Below are 14,717 nucleotides of genomic sequence, written 5' to 3'. Positions count from 1 at the left end.
TTTTTTCATCGATATTAAAATCCTACATTTCTCTTCCTACTTTAAACAGTGTGAATTTTGTAGTGACAAGCCCAAGTCTGGAACAAAGTATGGACTTCCAGACTCCCTGGCCATCTTGTCAGAAATGGGAGAAGTCACAGAGGGAATGATGGATACAAAGGTAAATGCAGTAGAAGAAATGTCCCCACAGGACTTTGCATTTACAGGGTACATACCATTAAAGGTATAACATTTTAAAGTTTTGCAACTAATTTGTTCTGTTTCCACAAAAAGATATTAAAATGAAAGCACAAGAAGGTATTACTTCTAGGGAGTTGATTCAATAACATTTTGTAAGATGTTTTCTTCTCCAGTGAAACAGCAAAGTTTGCATACGATAGCTGATAACCTTTTTTAAAACATTCTCTTCTTTTTTCCCAGCGAGAGAGAATACAGTACTACCATTATTCCTATCAAGAATTACCTTGGTGATTAGTCTGTTTCTCTTAAGTTTCTGTTAGGGTGGGGAGAAAAGGCTGTAGAAATAAACACCTAGATATTGGTTGTATAGGAATAAAAACAAATCCTGTTATCTCAGGTTTGAGAACCACTAGGAAATCAATTCACATCAATTTAGCAAAGAATTTTTAAACATTTTTTTATATGTAAAACACTTTGTTAGGCACTGGGATACAAAGATGAAATAAGACATTATCTTTGCCTTTCCCCTACCTTACAAAATGTTTTGAGATATTTGAGGAATGAGAAGTGACTTTCAACCAGAAAAATCAGGGAAGGCTTAATGGAAAAGGTAATCCCTGAAGTTTGGTTCATGAAGGAAGGAATTTCAGTGAGGCAAAGACTATGGGCATTTGGTGTGGGAGTATCCATTCAGGGCACTGAGATAAACAAGGCCGAAGGAAAATTAGGAATGATGGATAGGTAATCCATGGATTGGAACATTGAGTATAGAAGGGAGAGTGGTTTAAGATAAACCTTCAAAAGTAGGTTGAAGTCATTGTAGAGGTGTTTGAATGCCAAGATAAGCTTTACTTTATTCAACAGGCAGTCAAGAACTACTGAATGATGTCAAGAAGATGAAAGATGAGCTCAGAGCAGTGCATTAGGGGACTTGCTTGAGTAACAGTGTAGGATGGAGGATGGACTAAAGAAATTAGTTAGGAAGTCATTACAGTTGTTCAGGTGAGAGGTCATGGTGACATTGGGGTTGGAAAAGAGGGACAAGGTGTGAGAGAAACATTCCCAAGTAGGTTCAGGTGGCCTTGGTGATGGATGAAGGTAAGAGAGAGAGACACACGAGAGCCAGAGGTGACAGGGTTTCCACATAGGAAAACAACAGTGCCATCAATTGAAGTAGTAGTAAAAGGAGGAGTAAAGGTGAAGGTTTGAGGGGGAAGATGATTTGTCCGATTTTATGTGCTTCGGGGTAGAATAAGTATAGGTTAATCTATTAGGGAGGTCCCATTAAAGTTATTTGTTGTTTTTCTGTCTTTATCTTTACACTCATATACATAGCATATGCTGCTTAGATAATTATCAGTCTATTCTGTTATTCTGTTTTCTCCTTCCATTTGAGAAGAAACTTAGGAGTGATTTAGCCTCTATGTTATGGCTATAACAGAGACAGCCTTTTCTCATAGACATGCAATCAGGGATCCTGTTTATAAAATTTAACTTCTCAAAGGAAAACCTTTGCTTTGGAGATTCCATTTACAGTAATATAGAGTTTTAAATGATATAATTATGTGTTTAGGAAAAAATGAGGTGCAAAACCCCCATTTTCAAACAAATTAGAATTAAGCATGTCTTTTTTTTTTTTTCAGATGGTACACTTTCTCACACACTATGCTGACAAGATTGAATCAGTCCATTTTTCAGATCAGTTCTCCGGTCCAAAAGTCATGCAAGAGTATGTATAAGAGATGAAATTCCCAAACAAGTCTGCTTGGCTAATTTGATGTTTTTTGAAAATCAACAAGGTGCCACCTGCAAATTTCCCTTGCAAAATGGGTAAGGGAAACTGGTGGCAGGCTACTGAACTTAAGTTCATGCTGAGAAGTGTTTGGCTACCTCTGTGAAGCAAACAAATGAACCTACTTTGGTTTTGTGTCTCATTGTCATTCATTTATTCATGTGGTTTGGTAAATGAAATTCTGGCAGAATGACTGCTGCTAAGAAAATGAGTTATTAACCTGTTTTTCCTTTTGTGCTCCTAATTTCACATCTTGATTTCCAACTGTATACTTTCAGTCAATAAGCATTTATTAAGCCCCTACTTTGTGCCAGGCACTATGCTAAGTAATACACTGTTTGATTTATTATAAACCTGCCTGCCCTGTGATTCTGTAGACTCTTCTGGTTTCCTTCACAGCAGGTAATTATATGCTTTATGATGTGAAGTGTTTTCTAAAGGCAACAACAACAGCCTGTAGGACTTTAAGCAGAAATTGTTCTGATGTAAACAGAACAAATATAAGGTTGCTTTGGGGGCTTGGATTTTTCCTTTAAATTCACAGTTCTGCTCAGAATAAAATTTTTATATGAAAGTATCTGTTGGGGCAGCATTACCATATTATCTTCTGACTCACATTTTCTTCAAAAGTAGGCTTTTCTCATGTGGACTGTGTATTTGTGACAGTTAGGAATTGGTCTGAATTTCAGTTTACTGTCAAGTTAGATACTTATCAATCTGTTCTGTTTTCTCTTTCCATTTGAGGAGAAACTTACGAGTAATTTAGCCTCTATGTTATGGCTACAAAAGAGGCAACTTTTTCTCATAGACTTGTAAACAGAGATCCCCTGTCAGGTTAAGAGCAGCACCGGGACTATAAAGTTATCATTTAATTTCTAGGTTATGATTCCTAGCAGGTATTTATCTGGGCCTCTTTAGCTTTCTTTTTTAATAACTAGTGTCAGAGGCAAAGGGAGAGTAAGTATGGTCTTAGGATGGATAAAGCAAGGTCTGCAACTCCACAGTTTGTTGTATGTTGCTTTGCTCTTAAGCCTGAGCCTGATATAGGACTGAGCTGCTTCTACCCAGATTACCACAGATACTAATAGGTGAAAAACAAATTAAAAAAAAAAAGACTAAAACTCTACTAAAAATATGGCTTATATTTATTAAAGAGTATTCTGGTCACACGTGCCAAAACAGTTTCCTAATAGTGTCAGGCTCGGGGGAGGGGAGAGCTGCCACTTGTAACCTTATATGCAGAAATTATGTAAGCAGCAATCAATTCATGAACCTCCCTAATTGCTTAATTAGTTTAAACTTTTGAAATGGATATTTTAAACAAAGCACTGTTGGTGACTGACATCAAGTTCCATCTGTTTTCAAATGTATGTTCATCTGTTTGTGGTGACCAGTACCTGCATGAGCTTGTTTTCCATGAATGGAGAGTATGTCTCTTACTCTCTGTCCAACCAGCCTTTTTTTTTTTCTTGTAACAGGGAAGGTCAACCTTTAAAGCTGCCGGACACCAAGAGAACACTATTGTTTACATTTAATGGTAAGAATTGTAGCATCTATTCATGTCTTCAGCTGCTGCTCTGTGAAGTAGTCTCCGTAAAGGGGAAGTGTTGTGCTTTCTTTCAGATGAGAGAGTTAAAGCAAGGCTACCTAACGCAATATGATCTTTAATCAAGAAAAAAATCTTAGTTCCTTTCTATATCTTAGTTTCTGTTGTCTGTCCCATTTTATAGCAAACTGCCTTTTAAAGGGGTAAGTGGATCTAAACTAAGAAAAATGTGGAAAGCATTTCCATTAATGATATAAAAAGAAAGGAAATTTATTAATAGGAAATGCATTTGTTTTCCAGTACCTGGCTTAGGTAACACTTCCCCAAAGGATATGGAGGCTTTGCTGCCCCTAATGAACATGGTGATTTACTCTATTGATAAAGCCAAAAAGTTCCGGCTTAACCGAGAAGTAAGTGCCACTTATAACTTTGCTTTCTGTTGGTTGCATGTTTCTTGTGCCAGCATTTATGCATGATTCAGTGGATAGATAGAGGACCAGGGGGTTGAGGATGAAAATGCCATAGGAGCCCTTTTTTGAACAAATCAAATGGGATTTTTGTTTCTGAGCAGTAGGCTACTGATTGAAATGCTTCTTTGTCTTGGGGAAAGGGCAGACAAAAAGCTGATAAGAACCGTGCCCGAGTAGAAGAGAATTTCCTGAAGCTGACGCACGTGCAGAGGCAGGAAGCTGCACAGTCTCGCCGGGAGGAGAAAAAGAGGGCCGAAAAGGAGAGGATCATGAATGAGGAAGATCCTGAGAAACAGCGCAGACTAGAGGTGACAGTACCTTTTTTGGTCACTGGGGCAACAAATCACTGGGGCCATGCCTTGGAGGGAATGGGGGCACTTTTGTGTTTTCTCCTCCCCTCTCAATCCTATCTTTTATTTTGTACCACTTGAGAGGTACAGAAAATGTCTCTTAAGGACATTTTCTCCATTCCAATTCTCCCTGGAAAAAAAAAAAGTACTAGAGATCATGTCTGAACTAAGACACTAAACATAGGAAAAAAAACAAGATAAAAATGTTTAATGAATTTTAAAATCATTAACAAAATTAAATATTCCAATATACATACAAAGAACAACAAGGGATTATATATGAAACTATGAATGTCTGTAATGATTTAAGTGTATATTAACTTAAACATTAATAAAACTGCCTTATTGTCCCCTTTCTTCTAAACTTTTTTATTTTCTATTTTTTTTGTTTTATTGACGCTCTTTTTTTTTAGTCATCTCACTAAGCTCCTATTAACTTATCCTGCCCCAATAGAAGGCCCTCCCTTGTAATATAGTGAGCCCTACTACGTATGAGGCTACTGTGGAATACAAAGACAAAAGTGAAACTAATGCCTGCATTCAAGAGGTGTACATTATAATGGGAGTGATAACATATATATCTTTTAAGCATGTGCAGAATATATACAATACTCTATTCATACAGAGTAGTTTTTGGAGGGCATTGGTTATCACTAGGGGCATCCGAAAGACTTCATTTCAAAAGTGGTGTTTGAATGAAATCTTGAAGGAAACCAAAGATTCCAAGAGGTGAGGAGTAGCTGCATCCCCGGCATGGGGGACAGCCACTACAAAGATATAAGGACAGGAGGAGTGTTGTAGAGGGGAAAATGAACCCAGGGATGTAGAAATCCCAAACCAAAATTCCCAAGGCAAGGCCGCCTGGAATGAATTCGCGGACCCAAGTGTTCTTTAAGTCAAGGAGGCAAAGATTTATTACGCTTTAATAAAGCAGGCAAGAGTTCTTAGGGAACCTGCAACCATACAGGGCTACAGGGAAAGTTTAAGTACAAGATTTAGGGATGAAACCTGTCAATCAGGTGTGTTGGGGTGGGATTAGGGAGTGGTCAGGGCTTGATTAGGGGTTGGTCAGTTCTTAAAGGAACATGCACTTTTTGTATCTACTGTGCAGGTATCTTACCCAGAGTTCACTGGGAAATAGCCCGGGGGGGGGGGGGGCAGGAGGAGGTGTGGTTTTGCCTGTGAAATGTCACAAAGTCACCAGGAGTTCAGGGCTAGCTGGAGATACTGGCTATCAGTGCCTTGTTAGTCAAGATTAATGTAATGTACATTTGAACTATGTCTAGGATACATGTTAGACTCAGTATATGGTCGGTTATCAACACCTGAATCAATCTATAATTGGACATAGCTGCTTACTGAGGAAGAAGCAGAAATAATTTTGGGGCACACTGCCCTTTAGCTAGAGAGGCTACCTGGGAAAGAATATGTTTGAGAACTAGATGTGTTCTGAAATTGGAATTCTGCCACAGGCACAGGCACCCAGGCAGAGGCTAAGGAGAAATGTGATGTTAGAATTAGGGTCCAAGCACAAGCACCCCATCAGTATCACATGTGCTGGAATATTAAGCAGGCCAGTATGCCAGACAGAAGGGTTAGTGCAGGGAGAGTAATGTGTGAGAAGACTGAAAAGTCAGAAAGAGACCAGGCTGTGAAGAGCTTTCCATGCCAGACAGAGAAGTTTATATTTGATCCTGAGGCTGATAGGAAGACATTGGTGTTACATGACTTTTAGGGGGGAAGGCATGACATGGTCAAACCTATGAAGTAGAAACATTATTTGTCAGTTAAGTCGAGGATGGGTTGAAGTGAGGAGAGATTCAAGGCAAGGAGACTAAGTAGAAATGTGTTGAAGTAGTCCATGTAAAGGATGACAAAGGCTTAAACTGTGGCAGCTGTGTGACTGGAGAGAAGGGAACATGTACAAGAGTTGTGGAGATTGAATCAAGAAGATCTGGCAATAGCTTGGATATATGGGGTGCTTCAGTGTGAGGAGCAGAGGATGACACTGAGGTTTCAAACTTGGATGACTGAAAGGATGGTTGTACCCCTGATAGCAATAGAGATGTTTGGAAAGTAGGCGAAGCATAAAGAGAAAGATGATGAGTTTTGTTTAGATATATATTAGTATTGTCAAACAAGTCAGCACATTGGCCACATCTGAATAGGTATGTCTCATTCCACATTTCTAGCCCATCAACTCTGGCAAGCGGCAGGAACATGACTCATCAATCTACCCAAAGCTCATGACTGGTTATTGCCCTGATCAGGGTTTTGAATATTTTTGAAGTTACTTTCCTTTACATTATTGTGATCATCTTGCAAATTATTTTCCTGATTCTGCTCATTTCACTCTACCCCAGCTCAAACAGGCCTTCCCAAGTTTCTCTGAATTCTGCAGTCATCATTTCTTATGATACAGTAACATCCCATTACTTTCACATACCACAATTCTGTCTGTTTTCCCAAGTTTGTTTTTTATGAAATAACTAAATGGGTTTCTCCTTCTGTTTAGTCATGGGTTTTCTGGGAAAGGGAAGACATTCTTCAGAGGATTGCCTCTTCACTCATCCTTTCTCTGTCTCTGGCCAATCTGTCCCTGTCTACTAGTTTCTTCTCCCCTATCCTTTAAAAAAAAAACTTGCATTTAATACTATTATGCTCCAAGCTATTGCCCTTATTGCTCTTCCTTTTCTCAGCTAAATTCCTAGAAAAAGCTATCTATGCTTCTTCCTTTCCACCCCTTTGCCATCTGACTTCTGACCATACATATCATTCATCTGAAACTGCTCTTTCCAAAATTGCCAAATCTAGAAATCTTGTATTAATCCTCCTCTTTCTTGACTTCTCTGCACTATTTGACACTGCTGACCGCCCTCTTCTCCTGCATACGTCCTCTTCTCTAGGGTCCCATAACAGTATTCTTTCTTAGTTCTCCTTCCCGATTCATAATCGACTTTGCTGAATCTTTAACAATATCTCACTCTTTCAGTGTATACTCAAAGCCTCTGTCCTGGGCCCTCTTCTCTCAGCTCCTATGATTTTAATTATCTCTTTGCAGATAATTTATAGCTGTTTTCCCTGTCTCCCCCCTTCCCTCCCTCCAGTCCCATATCACAAGCTGCCTATTGGACATTCCAAATTGGATTTCCCATAGACATTTCAAACATAGCTTATTATCTTTCTCTCAAAACCTACCACTTTTCTGAATTTTCCTTTTACTCTAAAGGGCTCTGTCATCCTTCTAACCATCTAGGTTCTCAACCTTTGGATTTGCCTCAGTATTACTGTGTTTAATGTTTGCTTTAAAAACCCCAAGAATATATAGTACAGATTCAGTGTCTCAAATACAATCCTCTTTTTATGTTCTTTGTATGAGGAAATATTCATATTTGTGATATTTGTCAAGTTCATCATAAAAGTTGGGGGATGATAGGGAGTAGACACCTAATTTCATTATTATAGGGAACTCACAGAGGAGGAACTTCGTCCAGTAATAGAAGCCTGTGCCTTCTCTGCAATTTATAGGCCTTAGAGAGTTGCCTACAACACTGAGAGGTTATGATTTACCCAGGGTAACACAGCCCCAGGTCTTCCTGGCTTCAAAGCCAGCTGTGTCTCCACTGAATCAGAGATGTCAAAATCAAGGCCCACAAAGCTCCAGAGTGCAGTTTGAACCAGATTAAAATGGAATTGGGAAATTTTTAACAAAATAAATAAAAATACAGTACAGCAAAGGTAATGTTAATTTGTCATTTCTTAAGTAAGTATCCCAGCAACAGGGATCCCTTTCTGTTTGAGTTAGATAGCACTGTACTATACTAAAGCACACTGCCTCTCTTTAAAAAATCTGCCCCCACCCCCCAAAAAGAACAAAATTGAATTTACATAGCTCTTTGTTTCATTAATCCAAGTTAGTGTTGACATTCCAACAGAGGTAATAGATAGCTATGTCTGAAATTTGCTAGCTATAACTGAAATGTTAAAACTCCTGTATGGGGAAATTTTGAACAGTAATATGGACTAGGTACTTTTTTTGGTCAGGTTTGGGAGTTAAGTCTGTCTTTTGCTTAATTTTCCATTTTTTTTCAATAGGAAGCTGCCTTGAGACGTGAGCAGAAGAAGTTAGAGAAGAAACAACTGAAAATGAAACAAATCAAAGTGAAATCCATGTAAAGTAAAAGGAGCTGGCTGATTGTACTTGTAAGCTCTGAATTCACAGGATACAAAAAAAGTCCATTTCTCATCTTTAACTTGAAACACTCACCACCTGGGAAATCCTCATTGTAACATCAGCGCTATTTATTAGTTTCGAGTTTTACAAAGGATGTATATGAGTTTGAAGGACTCTGTTTCAATATTTTGTCCCCAGGTAATCAAATTGCTTTGACTATTTTTAAAAGAAATGATAGTTCAAATCTCTGTGATTTCTTTTTTTAATTTTAAATTGTAAAATGAATCATCAATGCCAGTCACATTTCAGTGCTTCTTGTTTTTAAGATATTTGATGTCTATAAGCAAAATCCTCGTTGCTTGTGGGCAATTGAAATGGCTAGAGAAAAACTCTAAAACCAAGATTTCCCAAATGACTATCAAAGTTGCACAATAAACATTGCTTGGTGTCACTTTTCCGTGTCTCCATTAAGCTTGTTAAGGAGTACAATTTAGAGCACTACAGATATGATTTTGCATTTTCAGGAACTCAGAATTAATGTAATTTCTGATTTGTGGGTGGGAGGTGCTGATGACAGTATTATGGAATATCATGCTATCTATGATCAGTTTTTTAGGATACTTGTATGATAAAAAATTCTTGGTAGTTGAACTATATCAGGGATAGGTAGTACAGGAGCAGTTTTCCTTCTTACCTGGTGCCACGAGCTCATCGAAAAGTGAACGCTGTATTTTAAATGATTGTGTATACTTCTTTTTCTTGAACAATAAAACATGATAAACAGCTTCACCTCAGGAAGTTCAGTGGGCTCTCAAATTCTGTGAAGAACTTAATTCTTAAAATGTTTTCTTTCTTGGTTGCTGCTGCCTGTCAAATGTTTACTGAGAATCTCTTCTAGAAGGTGGCTATGCACCTTTGATTTTCTTTCTGCAATCCGCCCTTTTCCTACTTGAAGTCAGGCAGATCCTTTGGGTGGAGATGAGTATCTCTAAGCAATCAAGAGCTGTGGCTGCTTCCCAAGGAAGCAGCTTTAAGGGCGAGACCTGTCTGCACGAGCACTTTGCTTGGTCAGATCTCTGCATTTTATAAATGCTTCCTTCTAAGAAAGCATTTTTTAGTAACTACTTGTACCGGGTGTTTTGTGTTGGGATGGGGAAGGGTCGGGTTTTTTCTCGGGAGTGGGGGAGGGATTTTGTTGATGCTTTCTGTGCAGATCTGTTCCGAGGCAATAATAATGAATTGCTGTGGAAACAGCATGTGCTGAAGAAGCCTTTGTTACTGCATGTAAACTTTTCACCTGAATTTTTATCTTGGAGAATGCCAAATCCTGTAATTTGGAGATGTAAATGTAATTTTTAACAGTTCATAAAATTAAATTATTAAAGTAACATACTTACATGGAATTTAACTATTTTAATGCTTTAATTTTAGAATTAGTATTGTTCCACAATTTTTAAAGATACTATAGTAAGGAAAGTTAATGTGCTGTAATGTCTTTTGATTAAATGAAAGCTTTCTTAAAGACTTATACATTTGGGCTATGGCAGCTAATTTTTATAATATGAGCATTCATATGAACTACCTATGAAATATTAAAATAATTGACTAAACACTCAGTGCCTTCCTTATTTTACTAGTGTTGTCCTTTTTTAAGATTGTGAAATTCAGGAGTATTTTCTGTCTGTGCAAGGTCAACATTTGAGGCAGCTCTTTAAAATCAGCATCCTTTCCTGTTAACCCTTGCTTTATCACACCATGTTCCTTGTCATCAATGGGTATGTTCAAGAATTACATGGGATTAATGGATTCTGATTTGTACCAGTGGATAGAAGGTCCTAGATCCACTGAAGTGTCAATGGTGAATCCTAAAGAGTGTTTGGTTCTCAAAGCCCTGTATGAACTTTGTGGGCAAATCATCAGAATTGTGCCACCACTGTTGCCATCTTTAACCACAGAAAGGAGAGGGTTGCCTACTATCCCAGAGGATCAGATGAAATGAACCTTTCAGCACTACTTTCTAGAGGTCATTGCTTTGCCCCGGAGTAGTACCACCTGCATCTGGTAGAACTGGCCCTGTTTTAAGAGGTTTTGCCTATACTTTGCTTAAACCTCTGCTGCCTTCTCTTCTGCCCAGCTTATTGGGGGAAAGTTCTGACTCTATCTGTGGAAAAATGGCACAGGCTTCTTCCTATTAGTAAGCCTGATTAAAACTAGCTGGGGGTAGGACAGGGCATGCGGGGGTGGGGGGGGGAGGGGGGAGGTCTCCTCCTTAATTATGTGCCAGCTTTATATAACACTTTGTTCCTTGCTTCAGTAAATACAAAAGCATAGCCCTACCCTTGAGGAACTTACAGTATAGCACAGGTACAGGGCAACTACACCAATAATTAAAATATAACTAGGGCCAGAGAAGACCCATTGGAGTGATCTTACCAAAGAGGAACAGACCAGCTCTCAGGAAACATCTCAATGACTGACAATTGCGACATTGTACATCTTAAGAATTGAATCACCAGAAGTTAATATGTACTTGTTCTTTAACATGTATCTTGGTGTTGGGGGATAAAGTTTTGTTATGGTGGACTTTGCCCTCCCTGCTGCTGGGTTTCTGAAGGGCGGGGTGAGGTTGTTGTTTGGTTTAGGTACCATACTCTGTTCCTCCTCAGACAGAGAACCATATTGATGCATCTGAAGATTCAAGGAGAAGGCAACTGTGCCATAGAAATGGCTATGCTCATTTCTGTAGCTAACTTTTTTCATTTTTCATTTTTTAAATTTTAAACTTGAATATAAAATAAGAAAGGGGGGGAAGCATTGCCATGTGCACAGCAGAATGTGAGAGGATTCAAAATATGCAGCAATAAATTTACATTTCAGGAAGGTCTATTAAATACTATGCATTGTGTTGAGGGCTATCCATCTTTTCTTTGCTTCCTTGTAAATTTTTTTTGTTCTCTGCTATGTACTTTTCATTTTGTTCTTTCCACCCGCCCCAAGCTACAAGCACAGATATATTTAAACATAAGTGTATGTACATACATATGTATATACACATACAAAGACATATACACACAAAGATATGCACATATACATATTTATACATATTACCCATACATACATACACTTAGACATACATATACTTAGACGTCTATATAAACATATATATGTGTGTGTGTGTGTGTATATATATATGTTCACATGCATCTATGCAAGACCGTACTACACTTATTTGTCCTCTGTTTCTCTGAGAGAGGATAGCCTCTTTCTTCATAAGTTCAAGTCTTAACATATTTTTCCAAGTTCACAAACTTGTCATCTCCTGTACCACAGCAATGTTGCAACCTTATACTGTCTAGTTGTTTTAAATAGTCCAAAACAACATTGATGAATATGGCTGAGACATAGTGTAGTTTCCCTATTTTTCTCTTTTGATTAAATCTATTGTAGCCTTAACTTTTTCTGAAATCACAATTACCATCCCTGCTCCTTTTTCCCTAAAAATTGTACTGATCTTTATTTTATAAATAGCTAACTTTCAAAACAGAATACTTTCCTCATTTGGGAGACACTACCAAGTAACAAGATACTTGGATGTTGCAGAAACCGTGGAATCTTCATTATGACTCAAATTGAGTTTTTTGGTCAGAATTTTAGGAAGTACGTGCTAATATTTTACAAATTCCAAAATAGATTTGCAATGGAGAATAGCCCTTCATTTTTCTGGACTTCTGTAAAAAATACAGGAATTTACTGAATGGTGTTTATGTCAGCCCTACTGAAAGTACGTAAATTTTCATCTCATCGTACCATTTTAGGGAAAAACAGGGATAAAGTAAGCACTTAACAAGATTATAGCAGAGCCTGGACTGAAATTCAGGTTTCAACCTCCAGAACAAGCACTACATTTGGAGTTCTAGTCCCAGTTCTCTAATGAGCTGTCAGACCATGGGCAAGTCACTTAATTTGCTTTCCCTTACTCTTTAAAATGGGAATAACACTTACCTATCTCACAGGTAAGGAGAATCAAATGAAATAAAGGATGGAAAAATATTTTTAATAGTAGAAAGTTTTCTACAAATGTTCCATTTTCTAAACCGCATAATACAGTTCATCATTTTATAGGATTATAGATTTAGGGCTGAAAGGGACCTTAGAGATCATGTCATTCAACTCTCATTTTACAGATAAGGAAACTGAGTCTGAGGAGCTTGAATGACCTGCCTAAAGTCATAGAGGTCATAAATGGCAAAGCCAAGATTTCAGGCCCTTTAACTCCAAATTCAACAATCTTTCCACTGCACTGACTCATCATCGAGTGTTTTTATAAGCATTTCTAGATAACTTTCCTCCTAATTGCTTAATTAATCTGGCATCTCTTGAGGTGATCAAAGTAATTCACATTTTTTTCTTGACTCAGAACATTCTGACAAAGGTAGAAGGGACCCTGGTAAAGCATCTCATTCAACTTCCTACCTTCACATGAATTCTACCTAAACCACTGGAAATAAATGGGCATTACATCCATTTTTAGAGTTCTCCAGCTCCAAAGGCATGAGATAAGAGACTTGTCCCAGTTCCTATGGCAAGTAAAAATCAAAACAAGAAAATACTCATTTAAATGGCCTCTTACTGATTTGAATTTTCTTTGTTTATCCTTAGTCTTGGTTATATCCTTTAAAATTGTTTGGAATTATGAACCTTTTTTCATATTTTCTTCTTAATTACTGCATACTTTTCCCCCAGAAAAATGAATATATGGCTGTGTTAGGTAAAATGATTTATCTGGATTTCATATGTCAAACCTGAGGAAATAAAATGTAGTATCCATCATATAAGCTTTGGCCTGTAAAAGATGTTCTGCATATTAACACTTCCATTGATGTGCAAGCAGTCTTTTGCTTCCTGCTTCAGACACAAGATATTTGTCTTTATGCCAAATTCCTCATGCATGTACTAACTACCTTCCTTTCTCCATTTGTTCAATTTCTACCTATTCCTGCTCTTTATCCCAATCATCTCCTTCACTAAGCCTTGCCTGCTTCCTCAGGAAAGATCAAACTTCTCTCTCAGATCTCACATATCAATAATGTACTTCCAGTTGAGTACATCAGGGATCTGTAATTTCATCGGTGTGGGTACTCCCTCCACTGACACAGATCTCCTATAACCCAGTTGATATTAGATAGTCTTCGAGAGTTGCTGTGACTGAAAAATTTATCACTCTGCAACCCTAGTGATGAATCTCTCTGAAAGTAGCTCCTTTGATCTTCAGATAACAGACCTCACTGAGCTTACAGTCATTAAAGCCTTCTCAAGCTGGTAGTACCTACCAGAATTTCTGTACCACCGGCATAGCCTTCAAACATTTCATTCCATTCAAACATTCAGGGCCTTGGAGGTTGGGCACATAACAAAAGGAAAGAGGAGAAAAAACTAGAACAATCTACTCAGCCCATGTCCGGAATCTTGGGACAGCTGTCTCATCTGGATGTCAACTGCTTCTGGGTCTGTACTAGACAAACCTTGAGGTCCCTGGAGGATTCTGCTATCCACTCAGGAGCTGGGGCTTTCTTCAGATGATCCAGGAGTACATGCCCACAAGTTTGACAGTTGCAGGAGTAGTCAGGACTTGGTAGTGGCCCTTAGGAGACAACTGAGAAAACTCCCTGTATCAATCTTTGGGTCTGACTTTCTGGTCAGTATAACATAGGTCCTTGATTAAGGATCTCTAAACAGCACATAGAGATCCAGTTTCCCAGCCATGCAGGGCTAGGTTCAAACAATGCAATAAGTTTTTCATAAATTCGTAATTATAATTACATTAAGATGTACAGATCAAACTACTTAGAGCTTTCACAATGGACTAGTGTTGAGAAGGGAGATATACATGTCACCAAGGAAACCAAGAAAACTTAAACATAACAAAAATCAAGTCTCCCTGTAGTCTAGTAACCCATTCTCCATATCCATTTAATCAGCACATTTTGAGTCCCAGATGTTTCATCTGGTCCCTACATATCTTTTCTTAGACAATAGGCTTTTTTCTCAGGACAGCTGTAAAGGCAGCTCTGCTTCTTTGGTTCCAAATTTAGAGGTTCCTAGATAATTCTGAAACTTCAGAGAATTTCAGTTCATATACCATTTGTTGCTTCCCCTCCATGACAGAATGAGACATATAATAAGTAATCTGTGATTTTCTTACCCC

At 38.1% G+C, this 14,717-nt stretch overlaps 1 protein-coding gene across 3 annotated transcripts in view; it reads left to right on the top strand.

Moving 5' to 3' along the window:
* CCDC47 (coiled-coil domain containing 47) overlaps positions 1 to 10,124 on the top strand; it is a 46,579-nt gene extending 36,455 nt beyond the window's left edge. For 2 of the 3 annotated variants that reach the window (XM_036758000.1, XM_036757999.1), the window contains exons 8-13: positions 50 to 160; positions 1,824 to 1,909; positions 3,451 to 3,509; positions 3,819 to 3,928; positions 4,129 to 4,296; positions 8,434 to 10,036. In XM_036758000.1, coding sequence (XP_036613895.1) covers positions 50 to 160; positions 1,824 to 1,909; positions 3,451 to 3,509; positions 3,819 to 3,928; positions 4,129 to 4,296; positions 8,434 to 8,514 — 615 coding nt within the window. In that variant the 3' untranslated portion in view covers positions 8,515 to 10,036. Of the gene's footprint in view, positions 1 to 49; positions 161 to 1,823; positions 1,910 to 3,450; positions 3,510 to 3,818; positions 3,929 to 4,128; positions 4,297 to 8,433 lie in introns of all 3 variants that reach the window. The other variant, XM_036757998.1, reaches the window with a different exon arrangement.
* Positions 10,125 to 14,717: the final 4,593 nt, after the last annotated feature.

Source organism: Trichosurus vulpecula, chromosome 4 (assembly GCF_011100635.1).
Source record: "Trichosurus vulpecula isolate mTriVul1 chromosome 4, mTriVul1.pri, whole genome shotgun sequence".
In the NCBI taxonomy this organism is placed as follows: Eukaryota; Metazoa; Chordata; class Mammalia; order Diprotodontia; family Phalangeridae; genus Trichosurus; species Trichosurus vulpecula.
This window is presented reverse-complemented; position numbering and strand designations above follow the sequence as displayed.